General features: G+C 45.5%; 1 protein-coding gene across 2 annotated transcripts in view; it reads left to right on the forward strand.

Annotated features, from left to right (window-relative positions):
* Positions 1-24,976, forward strand: part of MFHAS1 (multifunctional ROCO family signaling regulator 1) — a 34,867-nt gene that overhangs the window by 7,160 nt on the left and 2,731 nt on the right. Inside the window, exons 2-3 of one of the 2 annotated variants that reach the window (XM_058420518.1) lie at positions 21,914-22,069; positions 23,545-23,986. In XM_058420518.1, coding sequence (XP_058276501.1) covers positions 21,914-22,044 — 131 coding nt within the window. In that variant the 3' untranslated portion in view covers positions 22,045-22,069; positions 23,545-23,986. The remainder of the gene's footprint in view (positions 1-21,913; positions 22,070-23,544; positions 23,987-24,976) is intronic. The other variant, XM_040065385.1, reaches the window with a different exon arrangement.

A 24,976-nucleotide genomic window follows, 5' to 3' on the forward strand; every position in this document is an offset into this window, starting at 1 on the left:
AGGGAGGAGATCACAAGGCTCTACTCTGCCTGTCTCCCACATTGAGGGTGAGCAGAAGCAGGGGTTATGCTGTCAGTCACCTTAAGGGGTACAGATGGAGGTATCATAGTGTAGTTTCCCTGTGAGTCCCTCTGTCACGGCTAGAGCAGGGCTAACTGAGCCACGTGATGCAAACAGAACTATGCTTACCAGCCCTGCGTTGGAGTCAAAATCTATCATGACCTCCCTTGGTGGCTGGGATGGAGTCAGGAGGCAGAGGGGTGGAAGATCGTCTAGTGTGTCATGCTGTCGAGTCACCCCACGCGAGGTGAGGCGAGAGCAGGTGAGACTGGTTTTGTCAGAAGGGCTCAGATGTTCTTCAAAATCTGAGCTGCTGCTCAGTGAAAGGCTCATGTCAGGTATCTAATTCCACTTTGTAGTCATGCTTTAGGTAGCTGGGGTTCTTTTCATGGACAATTGCAGTAGAGCAACGCCTGCTTGTTACAGAGCCTGATGCTAACATTAGGCAGCCTTCTATTTCTCCGTTTGAGGTGGAGTCTTTTTTGCTTGACTTTCAGAGTAGATGCTATGGCTGTTTTGTGGCTGTTGTCACTCTATCCTACAGGCTGTGGCTTCAGCAGAGTGCTGCAGAATAATTGGAGACAGTGGGATGAGACCTCAGCACCATGTGAGCTTTGGACATGGATGATGTGGGTGGCAGGATGAAGCTGAAACGACCCTGTGGTTCAGAAGAGGAGCATAGATTGGTTGCTGGACTTGGGATAGCTACTATCATTCTATGGATTTAGCATGGGTAATTCAGTTTACTGACTAGAGCTGATTTCTGTGCTATTGAAGTGACAACCTTGACTTGCTGTAGGGTAACAGTGTAGAAACACCGTAATTAGCCTGTATGTCACCACAGATTTTTAGCTGTTTCCTTCATATTAACCTGTGTATTGCAAGGTCAGTATTTGGAGTCCTCTTGTTTGGTGGCTCTAATCCTCTAATTTAAATATGTTGAAAGGGACAACAAATGTTTCTGTGGTCTTGGAGGAAACTGAGAATTTGCCAGAGGAAGAGTGTGGTATGCAGCATGGATGGCTGCCATGGGCCTGTCCCTGGTGCGGTATAGATGTGGGAATCGGTCTTTGGAGAGAACAGAAGTGCAGACCTGGGCTTGTGCCTGACAGTCTGGCTTAGGAGGATGCAGGAACGGAAGGGAATGTGGATGCCAGAAGAAAGGCTGAGGGTTTTGAATTGCCTTCTTAAAACTGTCCCGCAGTGTCTGGTTACTTTGTATTGTGTGTGTTTGGGGCTTGTATTTTAAAGCTCTTAGTACAGAACTTGCACAAATTACTTGAAATTAGAATGGCAACATGCACACTTAACACTGCTTGAAGAAAGCCTCTTTCTTGCTTGAAGGAAGCCTCTTCCTTACACAAAAATTTCATATAGATATATATAATAAAAGAAAGCTTTCCTGGTACGTCAGCTCTGCTACAGGGAAGTTCTCCTGGTTTGTCCCTTAACAACTTGTCTTGCCCTGACCTGTTCCCCATGGGAGTCATCTCTGGGCATTGAGCCTCTGGACCTTGAGCTGCCACCACTGAACCAGGAGATGCTAGATTTAGTTGAGTGGATCTTTTTGGTTTGATTAGTGAAGCAAAGCAGAGTTCTTGGCCTTCAGTACATTACTTTTTTATTTTGAGTTTGTGCCTTTGGTTTGTGCTTTTTGTTACCGTTGCTGAAATTTGTCTCTGCAGGAAATTACCTATAAAAGAGTCGCTGGGTACCAAATGATTCTTTGTTTCATTGCATGAGATCTGTTTAAAAGCTGCTGGCTGTGAGGGTGAGGTAAGCTCTTGATGGAGGTATTCCCCTCTGTGGAGTCAGTTGATTAAGTGAGGACTGATTTGTGCACTGCTTCAGCAAGCTGTGGACACAGGTGTGAGGAAACATGCTTTGCATTGTCTTGTGTGCTCACACATCTGATGATATGATACCTGCTTCTACAAACACTGAAGTGGGAAAAGTTTTCCCATGTAAGTTTAGTTGAGATTTAGCATGTGAATGATCCACATGCAGTGTATTGCAGGGGCCTATTCCTTATGCATCTCAGGAGAGGATGGTGGAAAATCACCAACAGCGCTGAATCATTGTTGTCATTTGGGGATGTGAACATTTTACTTGACATTGGGAGAGAGATGTGAAAAAACACTATCAGTTTACAAACAAAATGCACCTGCTGGGTAATTCTCCTGTATGCTGTGGTGTCCATTGCTTTTGCAGTATTAAACAGGCAACTGTGGTGGCCTAGCGTACTCCCCAATTAATAACTTGCTAGTAATAGTGCATGCTACATGTTTGGCTCTTGAAAGCAATTTACTAGGGAAGAAGGGGAAAAAATTATTTAGTGGAAAGCCCTGTGTGGGGTTTGAATTCTTGGAAGTCATCAGTATACAATTTTTGTTTTTCTACCTTCCCCCGCCCTCATTGTGGGTAGAGGAAGAACCTCTGTAGATATGTAAAGAAAATTGTGTTCTGGGGGTTGAGTCCAAGATAATCAGTTATGTCCTTTTATCTCCCTCTCCTTATTTATGGTACCTGTGCTTGTCACACAGATGTGGACAACTGTGAGAGTGAGCAGGCCAGATAAGATCACCTCTTCTCAGGTGCTTTGGTGCTTGTGGGATACCTGTTTCTGGGATCTCCTTGTAGGGACAAGGAGTGGGAAGGGAGTGCCTAAAGTACCGTGTGAATTATAACCTCCAAATTCCTCTGCTGCAAACAAAATGTGTCAATGCTTTTGACTAGCTAAGGAATTATCTCTGTCTGAGAAAGTAATGCAGTTGGGTCACAGGAGTCTCAGCCTGCCTCCATGGTTTGTTATATGGTGGTCTTGCCTATATCAGGAGAGCTGATGGGATTTTGGTGACCACAGCATGAAGGAGCTGTCTTATACAGAGGATGAGGAGGCTGTGGTGTTTTTAGAAGTTGTTGCATGGCTGAAGGTTACAGTCTTGGATGGCAAGGTCACCTGTGTGAATGTGGCCTTTGTTCCAGCTAGACCAGCTGGAAGAGTTTTGTCCTCTAGCAATTCCTTTATGGGGAACCAGTTGTAAGAACTGAGATCGAAGAGATGCAAGACCTGTGGGGGGGGGGGGGGGAAATTAAAAAATGGCAGGTTGGCTTTGTTAGAAATTTAATTTGGGATGTTCGAATGGACTGAACATCCCCACCTTTGAGGGCTTATGGTTCTGTCTCAGGAGACTGCTGGAGGCTGAAGACGTACTGCACTTGTGTTATTTTCCTGGCTAAAGCTTGGTGGTAACATTGACTGTGTTGCCAACATGGTCAGTAGTACTGTGGTTTCACACTTCTGCAAGTTCTGTGGTTAGGGGCGACTTGTCTGTGGCCACTGGATGGAGGCTGTGCTCAGACTGAGCTGTGACTGCTGGAGTGCTTGCCTGCTGGAGTTGGTTGTGGTTTAAAGCAAGACCTTAATTTCAGATTTTTTTGTTTTGTTTTGTTTTCCCAATGGTCATTTTCAAGAGCTCTGAGCTTTACCCAAAGGTGTACTGAGTACTCCTTACTGGGTTTAGCTGTGGATTCCTGGGGGATGAGTGTGAAAATGGCCTAGGACCTCTGAACTTTACAAAGTAGCATTAATTTAGAATTGGCAGTTGAGCATAGCAAGCTCTGCATGAACCAAACAACAGCTTTGCGATGAGCAAGGTGCTTCAGTTGAAAAGTCCATTAAACCGATGGCTTTGTGAAGATCAGATCAAACTGAACTCTGAGGGCAAGTAACCTTCAGCACAAAATAAAGTTCCATCTCAAATCCTGTTCAGACCTGCCTCGTATTGCCAAGTGCTGACTTGGATTTGCTCAGGAAGCAGCTGTATTGTTGTTGATCTAGGATACACTGAATTGTGCCGATAAGATGATGGGAGACTTCTGCTGGGCTTATATTGGTGGAAGTTGCAAGCTTGTCTTAAGTGCATTTCTGCATGACTCTTCATGAAAGCAGTACCAGGATATCTCTTCTACACAGTTTTAGGGGGATGTTTGCCAACAGTCCAGTTTAGAGAAGCATTTTGATTTGTGTTTTCTGAGGGAACCTACACTGTTCTGGGAAAGCTCCTTCCTCCTTCATTCGTGGTACCCATCACTTTCTGTAGAGTTTTCAGTCTCTTCCTGTTACAATGTGCTAGGAACAAAACAAAGGTACAACAGTGGTAGGACAAGGGTTTATGTGCCTCATGCCCACAAATGACTGGTAATAAGATTAATATTGCAGGCTTTTGTCCTAACAAAATACAAGGTTATGACATACTTAATTCAAGACTTGTTTCTTGAATGATCTGTACATAGTAACTTTCCAGTCTGCGTTCTGAATTCCTCTTGGAGCGTGTTTTTTACATTTTTAGCAGATGTTTTTCTGTCCAGCAATACCCAGTGAGCAATGGTATCTGATAAGGGACAAATCATGCAGCATGCAGCAGAGTAGGGTTGTTTATGAAGTTCCTGAAAAATTAATTGGTTGTGGTTTCCACAGCATCAAAATCTGCAGTGTTTGACTTGATACAGAGGTGCTTGACCTAATTTGCTTCCAATGCGTCTAGCAGTTTCTGCCTCATGAAACCACACAGTGGAAAAATATTGAAGGTGTACAGTGATTTGGCCTTGCTTGACTTTGAGAGACGTGCAGTGCATTTGGTTCTTCTGTATCAGTGCAAGATTGGCAGCAGAGGACTGCTAGAAGGGCTGATTTGTCCCAAAGCTATCCCAAAACAAGTTTTCTCACATTTAGGAAGACCCCCCACCTTGCTACATGGGCAACATGCAGAGGGTGAGCTTCTTGCAGCAGAAGAAAAAGGCATCTTTGTCATGCTGTTTCTGAAAGTTTATGATGAACGCAGCAGAACTGCAAAATTGTCCTGCAGACCACGAGTCTGCATGGTGCAGCAGCTCCCTGGTGCATCTCTAGTTGTTGTTGTGGAACTCTGTTGCTGGCTATTTAGTACCTCTCTCCACTCCCTGTGGCCTCTTTGCTAAAAGCATCAGTCAGGTATGGGTGGCAAACAGTTCTTCTCTGAACAGGTAGTGTTAGAAAGCAAGAACTTAGCAATGTGCAGAGCTGAAATGCATAGGCTGTACAGTGTGGAGGATGGAAAGGCAGGGACCCTGAGGCTGGCTGCCTGACATCAGTCTTGTACTCTAAATACTCTTGTTGCCCATGTCTGGGCAGTTGCATTTTCATCTCTCATTAAAATGCTCAGATAAATTAAAATCAATAAAGAATGAAGTACCAAAAGATAGGGTAATAGCTGGTGATAAAGATCCATTCTGATAAGCAGTCATCTAATATTGACCTTCCTGACGCTTGAATTTTTATCTTTCTACCCTCTCTCTATATTTATATCATGTCTAACTCACCACTCTGTACACACGTTCTCTTTTACCACATTATGGGGAAAATAGCATGATTGTTTTTCAAATTGCTGATCTTTGCACTTTTTAGGATGACATCCTCAATGTATAATAATATGCAGCTGTATTTATTGTGATGTGTGATAGGGAATAGTTCAAGTTGTTTATGTAGAATTTTTTTTTCCCCAAAAAAGAGCTTAACAGCTGGGACCTTGTGTATATGGGACAAAGGGGAACTTGAGACAGCTACATAACTTAGTTGTCCCCTTACTTTTGTAATTCTTCATCTGTGAAGCTGTGAGTTGCTCACAGGAGCAATGACCTTCCTTAGCAGGGGGATTTAGTCATGATGGGACACACAGGAGCTGGAGCAGAAGTGACAGTAGGGTGGCAGCCGGACTGCTCCGCATACCTTTGAGATATCTGCTCTATGGAAGGCGTCTTGCAAATTGCAGACGCACCCGGGAGTAGCCAAAGGGCATGAGAAATTGCAAATCCAGACAAACTGGTGTGTGACTGAGCAACAGCTCTGTGGTGCCAAACTCTCACTTAATGATAGGGAGCTGTTTCTGGGTCTAAAATGTTTTTTTGAAGTGTGCTGTAGGTTGAAAGAACAGCTGCTGGCTTGGCCTCTGCCTTAGTGTGGGCTTTGAGCCAGCCAGCCTCTGTCCCACTGTTGAACTTCTTGAATCACTTCGTCTTGCATGACTGTACTGCTGAGCAGCCCAACTAGGAACAAGCAGTGAGAGCTGGAATAATCAATTCTGGCTCAAAGTATTCTCTGGGTAGTCCTTTGGATGGGTTGGCTTTCTTGAGGAAGCCTCATCTGGACTGGATCTTCAGGAAGCCAGGATGCTGTGTTCAGAGAGAAATGAGCAGGTGGACCTCTCCACATTCCCAGGACACTCCAGGCAGGGGAAGATGGACAAACTTATCCTTTTTATATGTCTGTGCTATTGCAGTGAGGGGAAGAGATGGAGGGTTTTGTGTTTCTTCTCCTGGTCTGCATGGTGCTTCTTAAGCCCTTGCTGTGTGTGGCTGTATTTTTGCATTGGGTTTGTATGGCAGGGATTTGGTAACAGGAGTGGTGCCCTACAGAGTTTGCTCCTGTGAGAAACTGCTGGAAGCTTCCCATCTCTCTGACAGAGCCAATGCCAGATGGCTCCAGGATAGACTCACCACTGGCCAAGGCCAAGCCCATCAGCAATAGTGGTAGTACCTTTGGGATAACATAGAAGAAGGGGAAATAACCAAAACCCATTGCAGCTGGAGCAGGTAGATGCCTGAAGGAGGCTATGATCCTGTGAGAAGCCTATGCTGGCGCAGACTCCAGACAGGACCTGTAGACCCATGGAGAGAGGACCCCACACTAGAGTAGGTTTGCTGGCAGGACTTATGACCCCATGGGGGACCTCAGTCCATGAAGAACTGCGGTCTGTGGGAGGGGCCCCATACTGGAGCAGGGGAAAAGCGTGAGTCCTTCCCTTAGGAAGAAGGAGCAGCAGAGGCAATCCATGATGAATTGACTGCAGACCCCATTCCTGACCCTCTGTGCCACTGGAGAGGGAGGAAGTAGACAAAATTAGGAGGAAAAAAGTCAGGAGTGAAGTTGATCCCAGGAAGAAGGACTAGGTAGGGCAGAGATGTTTTAAGATTTGGGTTTATTTCTCATTATCCTTCTCTGATTTGATTGGTAAAAAAATTAAAGTAATTTTCCAAAGTTGAGTCTATTTTGCCCATGACAGCAACTGGTGAGTGGTCTCTCCCTGCTCTTATCTCAATGAGCCTTTCATTATATTTTTTCTCCCCTGTCCCATTGAGGAAGGGAGTGATACAGAGTGGCTTTGGTGGGCATGTGGCATCCAGCCAGGGTTAACCCACCGCAATTTTTTAGGCAGAAATGCTGGGGTTGAATGTGCTGAAGCAGAGGGTGCTTGGTGGCAGGTTTCCAAACCAGGGAGTCAGCTGCAAGCACCAGGCCTACTTACACTCGTTGCATAATCAGATGAGTTTTCAGCTCCCTGTGCATTTCTCTAAATCTTCCTTTTGAACAGCTTCTTTCTTTGTCCGAGATTTTCATGCTCTTATTTCAGACAGTGATGCATGCACTACATTTGGAAAATTCTCATATCCATATGACTCCAGTATATCAAAGTGGCTAAATTTAGAAAATCTAACAAAAAAGAGCTTCCCCTTCCTGTGATCTGACATAATGTTTCTTGGTCGCTGTTATTTTTACTACGAAACAGCTTAAATCTATTTTGGTTGGGCACTAAGTGATGGCTACAGTGTGAAAGAAGAAATTTGTTTCTGTGAAGTCAGGCGATCGTGCTGCAGCTTCAGGGCTCTGAGGGCAGCCTGCTCATGCTGAGCATGTGCCAGTGCTGTGTGGGGGCCCCCTTACAAACCTGCTCAACTCTCTGAAGCCCTGCCTGCTCAGTACAGGGTCTCAGGGACTCAGAGCTTTGATGGCTCTGAACCTCTTCAACGTCTAGTAGATGTAGTAAGTGGCAGTGGTGATGGATTTTAACACACACACACCTGTTCTTCACTCATCCCCCAAATTCAAGGAGGACAGCATGGGGAAGATGTTTGACTGGCAACAAAGCACAAGACACAATGGGAGTTTACATGGGAACTGGTTGTGCCTCTGGTTTCACAGGTCTCTTTAATACATGGATCTTTCCCTGTACGCTGTTAGGACCAGGACTGAGCCATCCCTGTCTGGAAAATGCACTGGTGAAATCATGCCCTGATGAGCACCTTTAGCTCTTGGTGTCAGGAATATGTAATTCAAGCTTTAAAACTTTGTTACTCATTTTGGTTTGGGGTTTTTATTTGTTGGGGTTGTTTGGATGTTTTTTAAGCCATCTCCTTTGTTAAAACTTTCTCTATGGAGGTTCAAGCTTATGTTTTATTATAGCTAATCACTCTGCTTCAACAGCCTTCTGACTTGTTTCCAAACATCCCACACCTGCTTTTATATTGAGATGGAGTGAAGGAAGACAACTGGAATGTTGGGAAGAGATGTCTTTTTTTGTTATCTCAATATCCCAGAAATCTGCTGAGCAAGAGAGTATTTCTTTATCATCATTTAAGCTTCTAGTGGACAATAGTGTAGAAATGGGTGAAAACAGAGGCAATGTGAGTCTCACTCTGGAACTTTGGTAATCTCCAAGTGCTTTTGTTCAGGTTCATGACGGTGCGAGAGGGCCATGTAGGGAGTGAAACTCCAGTGTGCTTTGTCCTTATTAAAAGGTCCAGCCAGATCTGCATACCTGAACCTGTATTGTCAGGAGTTTTGGGCAGGGAGTCTCACTCATGCTGTCATGTGAAGGATCGTGCTGTGATCCAGCACTGGTGACATTTTCATGGCAGCTTGAGTAAGCAAGAAGTTTGTAGTTGCTCAGAGGAGCATGTGTGTGCCCAGAGGGAGCCCTACAGGCTCTGAGGTGATCATTCCTGGGTTTTGGCAAGATCTTAACTGATGCTTGCATAGGCGAATAATTCAGCTCAGCAAGTGGCTGCTGTGATCAGCTTGGAGCCTTCCTTGGGTGAGGTGCTGAAATAAACAATCAAGAGTGAGTCTTGTGTGCGTCTTTTCCTAAGCAATGTGTTTGTGCCTCAAAGGCTCAGCCAAACTAAAGACTTCCTTGGATGAAAGAAAAGTTCAGGAACCTTCCTCTGTGATCAGGAAAAAACCCATACCTTTCTCTGTGTCTTTTGTAATGGAAAGCTATCACAAAGCTTTTGAAGCTGCCTGTTAGTTTTAACTTGTTCTTTAGCCTTCTTTGTAATAAATCACATCTTACTTCTCTAACAAAAGTGTTTAGCATGTTATGTACATGCATGCAAATTTTTGAGTGCCTACAGTGAAGTTTAACACAATGTTAAGAAATGTTGCTGAACAGGGAAGATTATATTCAGTTTAGTGATTCAGACAGGGATTTAATTTTTAAAAAAGGCAAAAAAAAAAGTTAAAAAAAATAAAGAAACCTTCCCCCCTAACCAACCACTGGGCTGAAGAGGGTGTGATGAGGAGATACTTAGTGGGCCATTTCAGGAATTGCAGTAGGTTGGCTCTGAATATGTTACTTGGACTTCTGGCCCAGCACTTTGCAGATGTGCTTCCCATTAAAAGCTGGCTGCTGTTCAAGTGTGGCCAGGTGTCTTTGGCTAGGGGAAGCTGAGCACTGTTCACTTAGTGCATGGCTGCTCCTGCCCCTAGGCACCAGGGTGGGTGCTGGCAGCATGGTCCTTGTAGTGAGGTTGGGCAGCTTGAAGGCGGTTCTTGACCAGCCTCTGGCTTACTGCTGGTATGGGATCACGACATCAGTTGTCATGTTTTATGGCAGTCCCACGCCCAGGCTTCAGGCCAGAGTTTATTACTCTTAGCTGTGCTTCCTGAAACATTTAGCATCGGTATTTCCCTGAAACAGCACCTTTGGTTGAAAGCTGTATCGCAAAACTGCCTCTGCTCTGCAGCTGCTGCATCATACAAGTTTTGTGCATGATTCTGCTTCTCTGGCATGCACCAGGTGCACCCAATCCCATCTGAATCTTGCAGGTGAGCGTTGGAACTGAGAACTGCCCACAAAGTTATGGTTCTGTTGGAGACAGCTCTTTTACCCCTTGCTCTGTGCTGCTTTATTCTCAGTTGCGTAATGCAGCGTGATGCGGATAATCCGGTCATCATTACAAAAGGATTTAAAACCCCTTTTTAATCAGGAGTCATTTTTAATAAAGCTTTGCCTTGCTTGGAGGACTGTTCTCCTGGCTTGAGTGTTTAAGAACAAAATGCAGGAGACTGAGGGAGGTGGGAGGGAGACAGGTGCCTCTGTCTGGTTCCCAGGTGGTTGCTGGTGAAGTCCAGAACGGTGGGACACGTTTCCACTAGCACCAAGCGTGCAAAATCCTTACAAGCACAGATAGAAGCAGCTCGTAGGTTTGTGCAAACAACTGGTGGTGGAGAGAAGGAAAGGCTTGATCTAGTCCAGTCTGGGTTCTATTCCCTCTTTTAACCCTCTCTGTCCAAAACACTGTTAGTGCTCTAGGGCCTCCTGCATCTCAGAACAAACTGTGGTCCTGGACAAAGTGCAGCGTTTACTTCTCTTGTAATGGTAATGGCGTACAATGTGTGTGTGACTGACCTTATTTCTTTGGCTGTTGCTCTGCCATTGTATTGTGGAAAGTGCACTGACTAAAACAGCATGTGAACTCTCATGTAGCTCTGAAGTGTATCCTCTTCTCCTCCAGTATGCCAGCATTTTCCCCACTTTTCTGGCAGTAGGCATCTCTTGAGCTGCTACACCTGCTTCACCTCCCCTCAGAGCAAGCCTGACTGGGAACCTGAACTCTGGCACTTTGTGTTTCAGAATGTTTGAACAGAATGGCGTTTGAGAGGAAGCATCCTGCTGATTCCTGTTTTCTTTCAATCCCAGTAGTCCTCACTCTTGGGGATACCTACAGTGTATGCTTAAGATGTCCCTGAGTCTCCTCTTTGATCAGTGTAAGCTGATGACTGGGAAGTTTTAAGGTGGTTTCTCCCCAAGACAGATCCCATCCAGGGGAGAGCCAGCTTGCAGTTCAGGTGAGTTGATAAAACATCTGAAGGAGGGGGAGGGTCAGGGCTGTGTTACAATGACACTGGTGAGTAAGTACCCCAGAGTTATCCATGTGGTGGAAATCTAGAAGTAATACTGGTTTACAGCTCCAATAGAGGACCAGGATAGAGAATTCCCTATGAGAGAAAGGTGCAGGGGAGTAGAGGAAATGGTGGAGGAGTTAAATGTTCTCCTGGCAGCCCTGCTGCCTCCCTAGGAGGCTGATGAGTTCTTTCTGGGCCCCAGAGCTCCTTCCTGTTCCAGTAACAAGCATGACTACCATAGAGGCGATTTTTAAACAGCAAAGATGGGTGCTGCAGTTGACTTTTGGGCACTGAGAACCCAGACCAGATGGCGTTTAGCAGGCAATGAACTCTGTAGGAGTTAACTAGCAAAGCTATTGCTTCTGTATTCGCATGACTTCTCACTGGGAGGTATTCCAGTGGTAAAATAAAAAGCAATAAGCATTGGTCTCAGCAGAGATAATAAAACAATCTATAATATTAGGCTCATAAATAAGCACTTTTCATTGGGAAAATGGTATTTGTAATAAAGCTAGCTATTGCATTGATTTTCAACAATTAGTTGTCTGTCATCTGTTTGGATATTAAGGAATGAGAGGGTTCAGAAAAGAGTGGTTAAATTACTGGAAATGTTGAGGAATCACAAATCAACACAAAAAGAAAAATTAAAATATTAGTTCTCATCCCCTCTGGAAAAGGTAGCAAGTAAAAGCTGTTAACAGTAAAAGGACAGATGGAGCTTTTTTCTATCATTGATCGGGAGAAAGGCAGCAGGTCACTCAGACTTTGAAGACAGCAATTTTGGTAATAACAAAGATACTTTAAGCCAAACAAACAGAGCGGATTTGAAACAAGAATCAGGTTTCCACCTTTGTTGGCATAGGGAGCCTCAGGCTCTGAGCTCTGTGGAGTGCTGCTTGGGCACTTCCATGTTCCACTTTTATAGTGGCCGTATGCGTGAGGCCAAGAGGAGAATTGCCCAATCGTCTCAGCGCTTTGCTCCCTCTGATTTTAGCCATATAGCTTGATGCAGATCTACATCACACTGTTTCACAAGGGAGAAATACTTGACTAAGGATGTAATTAACGAACTAGAGTGTCAGTGAAACCAGTATGTGTAAAGAAGGAAGTTATATCTGATGTCCCTGTAATTAAGGAAACTTCTCTGATCCTGCAGCTTTCTGGTCAGCTAAAGCCATACCTGTGGACAGCATGTATTGTGGAGTTAGTTATTACTATGTAGAAAAGTAGATAGCCTTGAAGGAAAAATGCCAAGGAGGCATTTTGTTCCAATTAAGCATGAGCCTAGAATAAATTTTGTGATGTACGTGCATAGACCAAATTCCCCAGTAAAGCGACTTCAGTATGAAGTCATGTTGATAGATTAGAACAGGGAGCAGTTCAAGTTGGCTCGATAGCCAAGTAAAACACTTGATTTAACATTTGAGTATGAGGAGGACCTTTGTTGTCCAGGCTTTTCTCCTTAGACTAGTCGATGTTGAAGGGTAAATAATGTTACTGCGTTTAAGTGGGCTCTGTGGTTGTCCTGATGAGCAACGAGTGTTTTAGGGTGACCAAAATACCTTTACAGAGGAATATTGCACATGCATCTCACCTTAAGTGATGTGGGAGAGAATACTTACCACCACAGGTTTGAAAATACAGCTCCTTCTAGTTCAGTTTGCAAAACACACTGAAACCTTCAAATAGCCCTAAGGCAACAGCAACTCATGGAGTCAAAGTTACTTTAACGGAGAAAGGAGTTTACTTAATCTCAGAGAAAACTGTTGAGCAGAACACATAGATGCAAGTCTTGCAGGTGTGTTTTGGTTTGTTCTCCTTCTTCTTGGCTGGAAAAAGGCAAGTAAATTTAAAAAAAAAAAGAAAAGGTTACTACAAGGGAAAACTCCAGGTTTTTCACTTCCCAGCTGGATACCTGTCAACTTTTAGAAGAGGGGCTTCATAGCCAGAATCCTGCCTTCAGCCATGGCATGCGTGGACATCTTGCGAGGAAGGAGTAAGCCAACAGGGGACAAAACTTGTCCCAAATGCTCTCCCAGCCTTAGTCTGTCACCAGCAGATGACATCAGCTCATGGATTTGTCTCTTTAGTAATGCTTAAGGACACTTTGAATAGTCTGGTCTGCTTGTGAACTCTTGGGATGCATCAGTCTGCATCAGGTGCTTCCTTTTGCTTTTCCGTAAGTGCACCATGTAGTACCTGAATTGAGGCTTTCTAGTTTTTGTGTTGGAGCAGGTAGAAAACAGTCAGCCAGTTCTGGGTGCAATGTCAGTAGTTAGACTATTGTGAGGAAAAATGTCTTGCAGACTGCCTAATCCTCTGAATTTAGCAAAAGGGCTAAAGGTGGAGTCTTGGCTCTGTCTCATCAGTTGCATAAGGCTGGAAGTCAGTGGGGCTGAGTCTTGTATGGCCTGCTCTGGTGGCTGGCTTTTCACATGGCTACCTATTAATGTGTTGTGACCTAAACACAGAGGAACAAAGGTAGCAGGATGGTGATCAGTCCTGGTACTCCCTGCAGACTTCAGTGACCCTGCACTTAACTGTTTATCATAGTAATGGCTTTGATAACTCCTTTAAAATGCTTTTTTTCCATTTAGTTGGACCTGCAGTGTGCTGATCATCTGGACGAAAAAAAGAGTCATCGTTTCATTTGTGATGGAGGAGTAATAGCTTTGAAATTGCTGTTTGGAAAGATGGGCTGAGACTGGTGGGAATTGTTGCTGTCTGGACTGTCTGCAGCCAGTGATGTCTAGTGTTCAGGTGGATGCTCTGTGTGCAGTTGTCCCTCGCTGTTACTGAGTGAGAGCAGACAGGCTGGGGCTGGCTGCAGCTTTCTCTCCAGCTGGTGCCTTGCCCTGTCATACTGAAAAAGTGCTTATGGCAGATAAGGCTGAAGGGGTGGAATTAAAAATAACCAAAAGGTAGATTCTGGGCTTGGTTACTCAGTGACAGGCCTGTTTCTATTCTGGGATGAGGATAATTCACACTGAGCTCATTACACCATGACTCTCCCTTAAAATGCCTTGACAGTCAATTTCGTTCCAGCTAATAAGGTCCTAAAATGTTAATGAAGCAAATCAATTTTTCATGGCTTGTATTGCAGTTGTCAGAATGTGCTGTGTTGCAGCCTGCCAATTCAAAAAGCTTTTCAGATATTAGAAGGACAGCAAAATATTCAGCAATTTGAAGGATGTTTTATTTCCTCAATTTTTCCCCAGTGCCCCCTCTCATTTTTTTACGGCTTTATGCTGTGCTGTTTGCTTGTTCTCTTTGGTCACATCCTTTCTCCACTGTCTGCTCTGGTCATTAATGGGAAGAGCTGGCTTGTTCCTACCTTCCCTACTGCACAGGGAGAAGAAAGATGGAGTGTCCAACAGAATAGGTAGAGGTGAAGCTGGACGAGGGAGGCTACTCATGCTGAAATACTATTTGAAATGTATTGAGTTTGATGGAACAGAGTGGAGAAATGGCATCTTGTTCATTCCCTTTCCTCATCTTTTTGGAAAGAGCAGTAGTGTCAAAAGTCACAGCCCTCTTTCCTCTCAAATCTCTCAATCTGCGAGATGTCACTGTTACCTGGCATACATGCTGTCTGCACTCAGTATCTCATGGCCTGCACAAGAAGGAGAGAGAAATTGCATTCGTTGTGCAGCCACATTGATGGTCGATCACCCACACTGGCTTAGGAATAGATTAGATGGCAACCATCATTTATTTCTCAGAACTGCTTATTTTGTACTGCCAGCAGGAGACAGAAGGCTCAGACTTCCACAACTGCTCCTGGAGTTATTTTGATGGAGCTGTTTTGATCATTTACTGCTCTCGGCATTTGTGTTTGTGAGTCTGCAGATGGGAAGTACTAAATTGTGTGGTTTGAGGATTGTAAGGGGTTTTTTATTTGTTTCTAATTGGATTCCATTTGTAACTATAGTTAATTTCTGTGTGCCTGAGAAAAATATAATTAACTAGTGTTTTGGAAAAACATAGAGTTTTCCAATTTTTTTACTTGGAAGGGATGCTCTCCAATAATTCATGAGGGGAAAACTAGTGTATGAGGTGTAATTTGGTATTTTGAATTTGAATAATTAACCCCCTGTAGCTCTGGAGTTGAACATCCAGAACACTTTCCACTCAAGTTCTGCCCAGAGGTGTGCTCGATCCAGTGCCAAGAGCTTCCCCAGAGCTTTTGCAAATGCTGAGGTGTGTCAATGTCCTCTTCTGCTGTGGCAGAAGAGCTAGCTGACCCTATAACAACTTGGGGAAGAGGGAAGGTATTTAACCCCCTTAAGCCTTTCAGACCATAGCTGATGTTTGTGTGACTCTCCCATTCCCTGCGTGGCAGAAAATAGTGTTAGTGATTGCCAGGTACAGTGTCTGTCTGCCTGTGTCTCCTGGACAGGCTTTGCAGAGCACCTTAGCCTTTGGCACAGCCCTGGGCTTCCTGCCAAAGTGATTAGCCTGGTAGCTCCTTAGCTAGGAGCTAAAGTGCAGGGTGATCTCAGCTGCTGGGGGAAAAGCTGCCTAGGCTTGAGCTGAGCAGAGCCCAGCTACTGCAGTTCCCCTGGGATTCCTGGCCTGGAGAGCTGCAGCTCTGGATTCTGAAGCTTGACCTGTCAGCTCCAAGCTGAAAAGCACTGCGGTCTGTCTGTTTCCAGAGATTGTTTTGTTTCTTTCACCTCATCTGACTTAAGAACCTTGACGAAACATTTTATGTACAGCCATCCGGGGGAAGTATGCAAGGTGAGCCATATATATGTCCACAGTCAGAGCTGTAAGGCCTAGAGAGGAGGTGCTGACTCAAGAGACAGCTAATGCTGTGAATGCAGGAGCTGATAAGTTGTCCAATGCTTGGATCAGCCAGTAGCCCCAGGGCTGAGCCTCCCCCTCCAGCAGCTGTGATGCTCTAGATTGGAGCTGGGCAGCCACAGGAGACTGCTCTCTGCTCAAGGAAGCTGTTGATGCTTTTGGTCTTGAACCCTTCAAAAGAGAAATCTGTTCCTGTTGCATGTTTTAGAAAGCTCTGACCCTTGCTCCCACCACCCTTTTCTCTGTGCTATCCGCTTCTGCTCTTGGGGTCTCACCTCTGTAGGCTAGTCCTTTGACTTGCAACTGGCTGCATTTCCCACTCCACATCTCCAGAGCAAGCTTTCTTTTTGCTTTCATGCCTTCCCTTAATTTTTAAACTATATCAAATCCCTGGTTCATTTGCTCTGGGGCATGTGCTCTACCTGATGTGTGGTTCTCCTCACCAGCCTGCTGTTGTGATTATTATTTACCAACGGAGTTTTTCTTCTCTGTTGCCTTTTTTGCACAGTAGTCTCTTCCAGCAGGGCTCTTTGACAGGCTGGAATTCTGTTGTTTTTGTTTGCTAGTTCTAAGCTCCTCTGACTGGGGACTGCAACATAAGGCTTATGAAACTTTGGTTTATAATGTACATTTCACCCTGCTCTGCTCCCTTTTGTGATGTCTCTGCTTTCAGTGGGTTTGTTTGTTTTGTTGTTGTTGTTTGTTTGTTTTTTGTTTTGTTTTGTTTTCCCCCTATATTTGTAGTCAGGAGAATGACCTTCAGTGAGGAAAAACATAAAATCCTAACTTGGAGGTATCTATCCAGCCCTCTGCCTCAAGCAGGCTGGGTAGATCAGGTCACTCAGGACTCCAGAAATAAATCAAGTGCAGTGTTCTATCTTTCTGGGGAATATTTTTGTGCGTGACATGCAGGCAGTGCTGCAAGGAGCATATTAAAAATTCATACCAGTACAGAGCAGTATTTTCTGTGCACAGTACTTGAGAATAAGCTTGTGTGTCATGCACAGCAACATTTGTATGACGCAAGTAATTAGTTTCATCTAAGCAGACAGTGGCAGAGAAGATTTAAGTGGTGTGGAGTAGAAGCAGGCTCGTTGTGAAACACCATCTCCTTCCTTTTCCTTCTGCCAAGACTCCTGAAAGATTTCTTGTAGAGCTGACTGCAAAGTCCCAGTGTGTGAGGGCGTTTCCTGCACTTAAAGCAGAAGGGGAAATCTGTGCACACGAGTATTCATCTCACCCTGCCTCTGTGACAACTTTCATGTAATTGTGTAAGTGCTCCAGCTGTTGAACCTTAAAACAGCAAACAGCCGGGCACAGAAATTGTGGCTTCTCCAGCCCCAATTTCTTTACAGTTGTATGGATGAAAGGGGGTGGGACTGCATGCAACACAAAGGGGTGTTCTGAACCCCAGGGCTGTCATGTGTGCCCTGTTTTCCAACTGCTGTTGGAAGCCAAACTTAGGGCACATGCTTTGGGTATGCAGGCAACGTTGAAGTGTTCTATTCTCTAGTCTTCTGAAGGCATGACTGCTGAGTGCTATGCTGAGAGATGTCACAAGCAAAGATTAGTCAAAGGAGGCTTGACAGAGAAGCAGTTGAGGCTGAGATGTAAAGTCTATCTCCAGTCAACCCCACTTGCAGTGGTTTGTGTTGGAAGGCCTTCAGCAAGGAGGAGGAGTGAGAAGGGATTTAGGGCAAGAGAACATATGAGCATTGAGGCTGCAAAAACTAGTGGGTCCTTGGTTGGAGCAGCTCTAGGATATATGATGGAGTAAGCAGGTCAGTGCTGAAGCAGGGCAAGATGTAGGAGCAGCTTGGTTTTGGCTCTCATGCCCCTGTTGTAAAGCATGAGCAATATATTCTCAAGGTCCCTGGCAGACTGAAGAGAGAGAAGCAATACCACAGAGTTGGGGCTAGGTCCTGCTCATCCACTGCTGGCTGTTCGTCCCAATGGGGCCCAGATCCTGACAGCAGGAATGACAGCATAAAAATGATGAACATCATCGGCTGATACTGTGCAAATGTGTTGTCCTGGGAGCTCTGAGGGAGAGGAGATGGCATGACAAGCTGGAGTAGAGTATTTCATCCCTGTGCCCTTGGAGCAGATTCTCGACACATGAATGGGAAACCTTGGGCCGTGTAGCACAGCCACTGCAGTGGGAACTGCATGAAGGCAAGTGGTCTAGGTGGTATTTTCTTCCTGCATGCAAAACCTTCCTCTCTGTTAGGCAGCCAAGTAGGCTTACAGCTGGCATTGTCTGGCTGCCAGCATGGAGTAACCAAACACTCCTACTAGTACTCGCTTTTCTTGCTGTCAGCCTTTCTCCTGGCTCTCTGATTTGTCACGGGTATCTGGCATTTCACGGGTATTTTCTAAAGGCCAGTGAAGTGTGCTTTGCAGCATGCATGGGTTTGATCACTGGCATGAGCTTTGAGTGAGCCTGTGCCTGTGTCTGTTCTGGGATGAAACAGTGGCAGTGAAGAAGATCTTGCTGACATAGAAGTAACTGCTTCAGGTGAGCTGGCTAATGCTGAAAGGAAACAGGCCTTTCTGGTAGAGTGCTGGAAAAGTGTGAAGGTTTGTTCCTGCCTTTCCCTGGGACTGCCCATGTGTAGCACATTTCTTTTAAATTACGTGGGCAGCATGACTCGTTCAGCCCATCTGCCTGGGCTGATGAGTTTCATGACATGGTCTTGGTTTGTGTCTCAACCTTAACTTGCTGTGCAGTACATTTTACCAAGTTGTAAAGAGATTGGAGAAAATTGAAGACCAGTTTCTGTGCCAGAACACCAGGAGGGTGGCCATGGGACAAATACAACTTTTTCTGCACCATTTGTGCCATTGCAGATGAGAGGCAGCAAAGGAGCATATTTTCGAGCATTTGCTCTCTATTTGCAGGTACTTTTAACCAGGCTGGGCAGGTGCCTCTCTACTATCAACTGATCTGGGATTTAGATGCATCTAAACATCAGGCCTTGGTCATCAAGTACCCAGCATTAAAGTGCCTTTAAAAACAGGGCTCATGCTCTTAAATCAGATGAATAATCTTAAGTCATGTAGATTTGTCTACTGAAAAATGAAGTTGTTCTTCACACACGTGACTGTCGTAGTCTTTAGCCTTAAGACAAAGTAGTTACAGTTTTGGTTAAAACTTTATTGGCTTTTTTGGAAGTTAACATTTAAACTAAGTCCGTATTGAGATGAGACTAGGATAAGCTTTGTGCTTGTGTATGTGCTATTGCAGGCAGAAATGAGGTTTCCAGTAAAATAGTGACGTGCTCACAACGGAATGTGCAAAATACAGCCTGTACATTGGGGTGGGACAAGTACTGCAGACGCAAGGTGCTACATTCAAATTGCAATTAAACTTAACAATTAAAGCAATCAAACGCCTCCCCATGCCAGGCACTTTGCTTTTCCTTTTATATCAATCAGTCCAATACCATTGGATCTCCTCTTTCCCACCCTGCTGTGGCCCTGAAGACTTTTATTGCCAGTTTCCTTCAGTTTGAATAATTTTTGAATAGAAATGGGAGGTTTCTGACATCTCCAAGAGATTCTGAGCCTGGAGAGTTGTATCCAAGCAGGATGTCTCAATGCTAGTTTGTTGTGGCATACATTACATTGCACATTGCAATGGGATTTGCACTGGCTTTTATTCAGTAGTGATATGAGGTGTAATTTAGATGGTTTTACCTAGTTTAGTATTGCGATGAGTTTGTGCAGGAAGGATGACCAGTTTGCAATGAGAAGGGGATGAGGACAGTATAGTAAAGCAGCAGGACATCTTTTAGCTGAAAGGGGGAAGAATAGTAAGGATGCATAGGTGATCTTCTGTCCATTTAGTGCATGATATGTCTTATGGAGAAGTTGTAAGAAAAGTCTTTCTTCTGGGGAGCAGTATGTATGTCAGCAGGAACTGGGAGTGGGGCTGGAAGAGATTCGGCTGGGGCTGGGTACAGGGTAAGGTGAGCTTTATCCCAGAGACAGCCTAGAGGGGAAGGTAAAGCTATGAAAAAAGGAGGGTGACTGAAGAGCTGTGGCAAGGGTTTTGCCTACAAATCAGACATCTATTTTACCTTACACAATCCCCTCTGCTTGAGCAATCACCATCTAAGTACTTCTGAAGTGGGAAGATGGAAATAGGAATGATGGCTCAAGCAGACCGACCAGTCTTATTGCACTCCTCTGATTTAAGATCTAATGGATATTAGCCCTGTCTTTAAAGTGCATAATGGTGCACTGATTTTGTGACTCATCTTTCAGAGATGGTGCTTTCAGTATAGTTATCAATACTGCAGTTTGGAAGTCAGTCTGGGGTTGGAAACCAGGGAATTGTTGGGAGATGGAGCCCTGTGGTGTACATGCCTGATGGGGTGCAATGCTGCTTTCAAAGTATGACAACTCATGTCATTGAAGACGCTGCCTTGCAGACTTAACTTTGAATTGCAAATGCCATCACATTTCTTCTGGTTTAGAAGATGCATCTTCCTCGCTTAAAAGCTGCTCCGCCAGTTCAGGTTTGAGTGTAGGTGTGAGGTGAGGGGAGACACTGAAACCAAATGTGAATTCAGACTGCAGACCATGGGAGCAAACTGGAATTGCTGGCCCTACAAGTGGGGCATCTCTCAAGGAGAGCTGTGTGTATTCCTTGTCAAGCCCTCCCCTCTGTTTTCACAATGTGAAATGACGTGCTGTTTCCTGAAAGTGAGAAGAGAAGCAGTGTGAGAAGAGGGAAGCAGCATTTGTAGGGCTTCATACCCCATGATGGGGCTGCCTGATGTGCTATTGCTGCACAGGCTGAGAGCAGTACTTTGAAGTGCGATTTCTTTTCTGTTTTTCCTTGGGTTCCCAGCAATAGCCACTAGACAGGAGACATTTTCTGATGTTCTTTAACAGTAGAGGAATTTATTGCAAGTGCATTTAAAAATAGAGGAGTCCAAGGACCATCTGTCGTGTTTTAGTGGAAGTGGGGACACTCGCAGTGGCTGCTTGATTGATGGGTCCAGAGAGTTTTGTGTGGACCTGTGGCTGCAGCCCACTTACAGCTGGCCTGCCTCTGTAAAGAAAGTCAGTGATCAGGCCATTTGTGACCTGGTGCCTCTTCCTTGGGTAGGTCTGTTTGGCACCCACGTAAGCGCACCCAGAAGAATTGAGCCCTTGCTGGTCATCCCATATTGCCTTTGAGAGCAGACCCTACCTCCCAGACAGGTGTCAAGAGTGTTTCTGGTGCTTTTGGTTGTCTAAGCTGTAGCTGGACTACACTGAGGAGATAGCACATTGATGGCTGGGGGATCTGCCTTGCTGGGAGGAGTCATGTGTGGAATGAAGCCAGGAGGAAATTTGATTCGCTCTGAGCAAGCTGTTGGGGAAGCGTTCCCCGGGGCTGGGCACATCTCAGCAACTGGCTTTCCCCTCTCTCTGTGCTGACCTGTGTCTTGCCCTGAACTACATTCTGCAAGGGTGCCAGCAGTGTGGAGCTGCCAACTTGGCACTTGAACAGCAGAGCTGACGCAACTCATTTCACAGAGGGATACCAGGCAATGTGAGAGCCCCTCACTGCGACTGACTCAATATAGAGCCAGTCTTGCCTCCATTATGGAGGAGCTGACAGCTGGGAGCTGGGATTTGCATGCTCAGCAGAGTATAGCATAGCCAAGGATCCTGACAGGATGCAGCAGCAGTCCCATGGCAGTTGTGGCAAATGCACCCAGGGGAGAGGGGCATTAGGGGGTCTTCGATCTAGATGCTCTGAATCCCTAAGGAGCTCTCGAAGCTGTGTGCAGGGATTCAGAGCAGAGAATGGAAAGATGGCAGATGTTCTGTGTGTGGGGAGCAGCATGTCTCCAAGCTGTACTCAGGACACTCACCATGGTTACAGGTATGGGACCTGCTCGTGTTGTAGGACCAGTGAGCCCTCTTGCAGTGCTCGTCTGCGTCACTCATGCGTGCTTACCTGGTATGGGGGAGAGGAAGGGCATGCTAAAAGCAAAAATTGCCTTGCTGATGCTTAAAAGTTTTCATTTTTTCCTTTATTCACAGGAGAACTGCTGAGTCAGCCGAGACCAGAGGGCCTGACGGAGATCATCTGTCCCAAGAACGGCAGCGAGCGAGTTAATGTTGCCTTGGTTTACCCCCCCACTCCTACTGTGATCAGCCCTTGTTCCAAGTGAGACCAGAATGCAGACCTATTCCCCTGTCAGTAGACACCAGAAAGCTTATGTAAAACATGCCCTCACTAAGCACTTCTTTCTGGAAGGTAGCAGCCCCACAACCTGGGGACTGCTCTAATTATTTGTGCCTATAGACAGCCCACTCAGAGGATAAGAAGTACACGGAAATGGGCTGAGGTGTTCTCTGTGCTGTGTTGTGGCAGATGCAAGGCACACATTGGGCAGGACAGATCAGGAGATAATGCGGTCATAAGTAGGTTTTGATAGGACAGGAGCCCAGGAGATTCTGTACACCCCCCTCTCAAGCAGGACCACTCTCACAGGCAGGTCAGGTTCTTTGGGACTTTCTATAGCTGAGGGTGTCATCCTAGCATGACAAGGATGGAGGTGCTACCACGTCTCCAGACTTTATTCTGCGACAGAACTTCTTTCCTTTTGTTCCATCTGAGTCTCAACGTTTTATTTTAAATTTTATTTTAAATTTTATTTTTATTTTATTTTATTTTTATTTTGTTGGCCTTCATTGCCAAAGATGCATTACTGGCTTATCTCCACCATATCCCAAGCCAGCAGGACTCCAGGTTGTGGTGGTGCATGGGGTTCTCCTGTTGTAGGAGCAGAGTTATACACTTGTCCTTGTTGAATTTTACAGCACTGTTGTTGGTCCAGTCCTCCAACTTGGTGAGGTCCCCCTGGACAGGAGCCCTGCCCTCTTGTGTATCTATAGCCTGTATGTACTTCACAGAGTGGGAATGTGCTTGGAAAACGGAGCTGTATTGTGGTGGGAAAAAAATGTGGAGCAAGACTCACCAAAGCAGCCAATGCCTTGGCTTTTTGATGCATGGGTTTTCTGGAAAAACAGAAATTCAGCCATGGTCTTTTCTAATTGGAGTGGCACAAGGGAATTTGATAGGAAGCTTAAAGGAGCAGCTGAGTGTCTTGCTGGTGTCTGCTGCTGTGCTGTATGTGAATGCCTGTTACTTTAACTTCAGTGTCTTGACAGGAGCTTTAGTTGCTGTTCTCTCTGTCCAGTACCCTCCCATTCCAAAATACCACTCATGGTGGAGAATAGCTTCAGCTGATGTGTGGTTGTTGAGCTGTGTGTGGAGGTGAGGTTGTTTTCTGGGGCAGAAAACAAAGCTGCTCTGATACTGAGCCACAGGTCACTACTGCCTGTTCATGTGGTTCTCCTGTGTGTGTGTACGTGGCACAGCATGTTTCTAATCTGCAGGTGCCATTTTTGTTGTAATGTGCTGTCAGGCTGTGCCTCCTATCCTCCTTGTCCTCTAGCCTGCCTTCCACAACGTCTGTTAACTGTGTCCCAGTTTCACAGTCACTCTGCTGGCAGGAAACTGGTGTTCTCAAAAAACCCTGTGTTACTTTTACTTTACGTCACACTCCCTGTTTAGAAGCTTAGAGAAAATCATATGTCTTAGGTTATTCATCTCAAGCACTATGAACCCTGCTATATTACTTTTTCTTTATCCTTTCCTCTTCCAGATAAACCGTCAGTACTGGTGCCAAAGGTTTTCCACCGGGCAGAACACAGCTGATGCTCTGCAGTGGTCCCATCTTTCCAGCTGCGGAGTTGATGCTGACAGGGATCAATGGGACTTTGGACTTTGGACCCTGAAAGAAATGCTGTGGGGCAGGGGCAGCTCCCAGGTGGGGGCCTCATGGCTGGAGTGGATGAAGTCATCTGGAGGTTGGGGATGACAAGGCATGAAGGAAAATGATGGCTGCAGATGGCAGAGGGCTGCTGGCCAGAGGGAAAGCACTGGGAATAGGTTTCTGTGGACCCATTGATCGCGTGTTGAAAATCCATTTGGATCTCATGATGAATGTAAAAATGTTCTTGGTATACCATTTAATTCAGACCTGCTTGGAGGAAAGTCTCTTGAAATGAGCTGTAGCGGGATTCCCTGGATTTGTTCCTGGACAAGTGAGTTTTGTTGCAGTTGGCCAAGGCTTTGATGGGGAGTGGGTTGGTACTGTGAAGCCTTTAAAATTGCTCCACCACAAAACAGCTGACTGTGTCCCATGAAGCAATCTTGAGCAGAGGCTGGCAGAGAAGCAGGCTGGGAAATGTTTCCTGCCCTGTACGTTCACATATGTTGTGCCATGAAGTGGTGAGGATGTGCTGTGATCACGCACGGAGAAAAGCAGGGCAGTGAGTGTGCCTCTAGCACATGCTATTTCTTGTCTCTAGTGCTACCATTATCCCTGAACAGCTGCTGCTCTGCCATGTCTGGATTACTGCAATTGTGGTGCTTTCCATGCATTATGTCTACTAGAACACTAAAAATCTAGATTTTGGTCGTGCTCCTAGGAAAGCCACCCGGGCATCTTTGTGCAGAGATCTGGTGAAGCAGTGTGTGGTACAAACTGATCCTGATCTCCTTGGACTGACCTTGGCAGCCATGCTTCATGAGCAGCCATTTTCCCTCTCCAGATGTGGGGAAAGGCCAGGCTGAGCACTGGCACCAAAGTTCTGGTTTCTCCCCCAGCTATGTGGCTTTGAGGACTTCTAATATGTTGCTATAAGTTTGTGCCCTGCAGCTGAGCCCTGGTAACGGTGCTGTGTGAGTCCTGCTCCATGCAAATATTTATTTAGTGTAAATCAGTAGGAGGCAGGTATTTCCAGAGCCAGGATCCCTTCATCAGATGCTGGGGGAAGTCTGAGAGATAAGGGACTTAAAATACTTGTCTTAATGTACAGCCCTTAGCTCTTTGGGCTGTGATGGCTGGCCTGGGATGGTTGGTACAAGTCAGCAGGCAGTGCCCACCAGGATGGGAGCTGGCCAGGCCTGCAACCACTGCAAGACAGTGATGTGTCCTGCTGGGACCTGCCGCTGTTGCACAGATGATATTCCCATGGTTTCTGATCCTTCAAATGCCAGCCTCGTGCAATGCTGTAAATCTTCCCATTGGC

The sequence above is a fragment of the Hirundo rustica genome, chromosome 5, assembly GCF_015227805.2.
Source record: "Hirundo rustica isolate bHirRus1 chromosome 5, bHirRus1.pri.v3, whole genome shotgun sequence".
Lineage (NCBI taxonomy): Eukaryota > Metazoa > Chordata > Aves > Passeriformes > Hirundinidae > Hirundo > Hirundo rustica.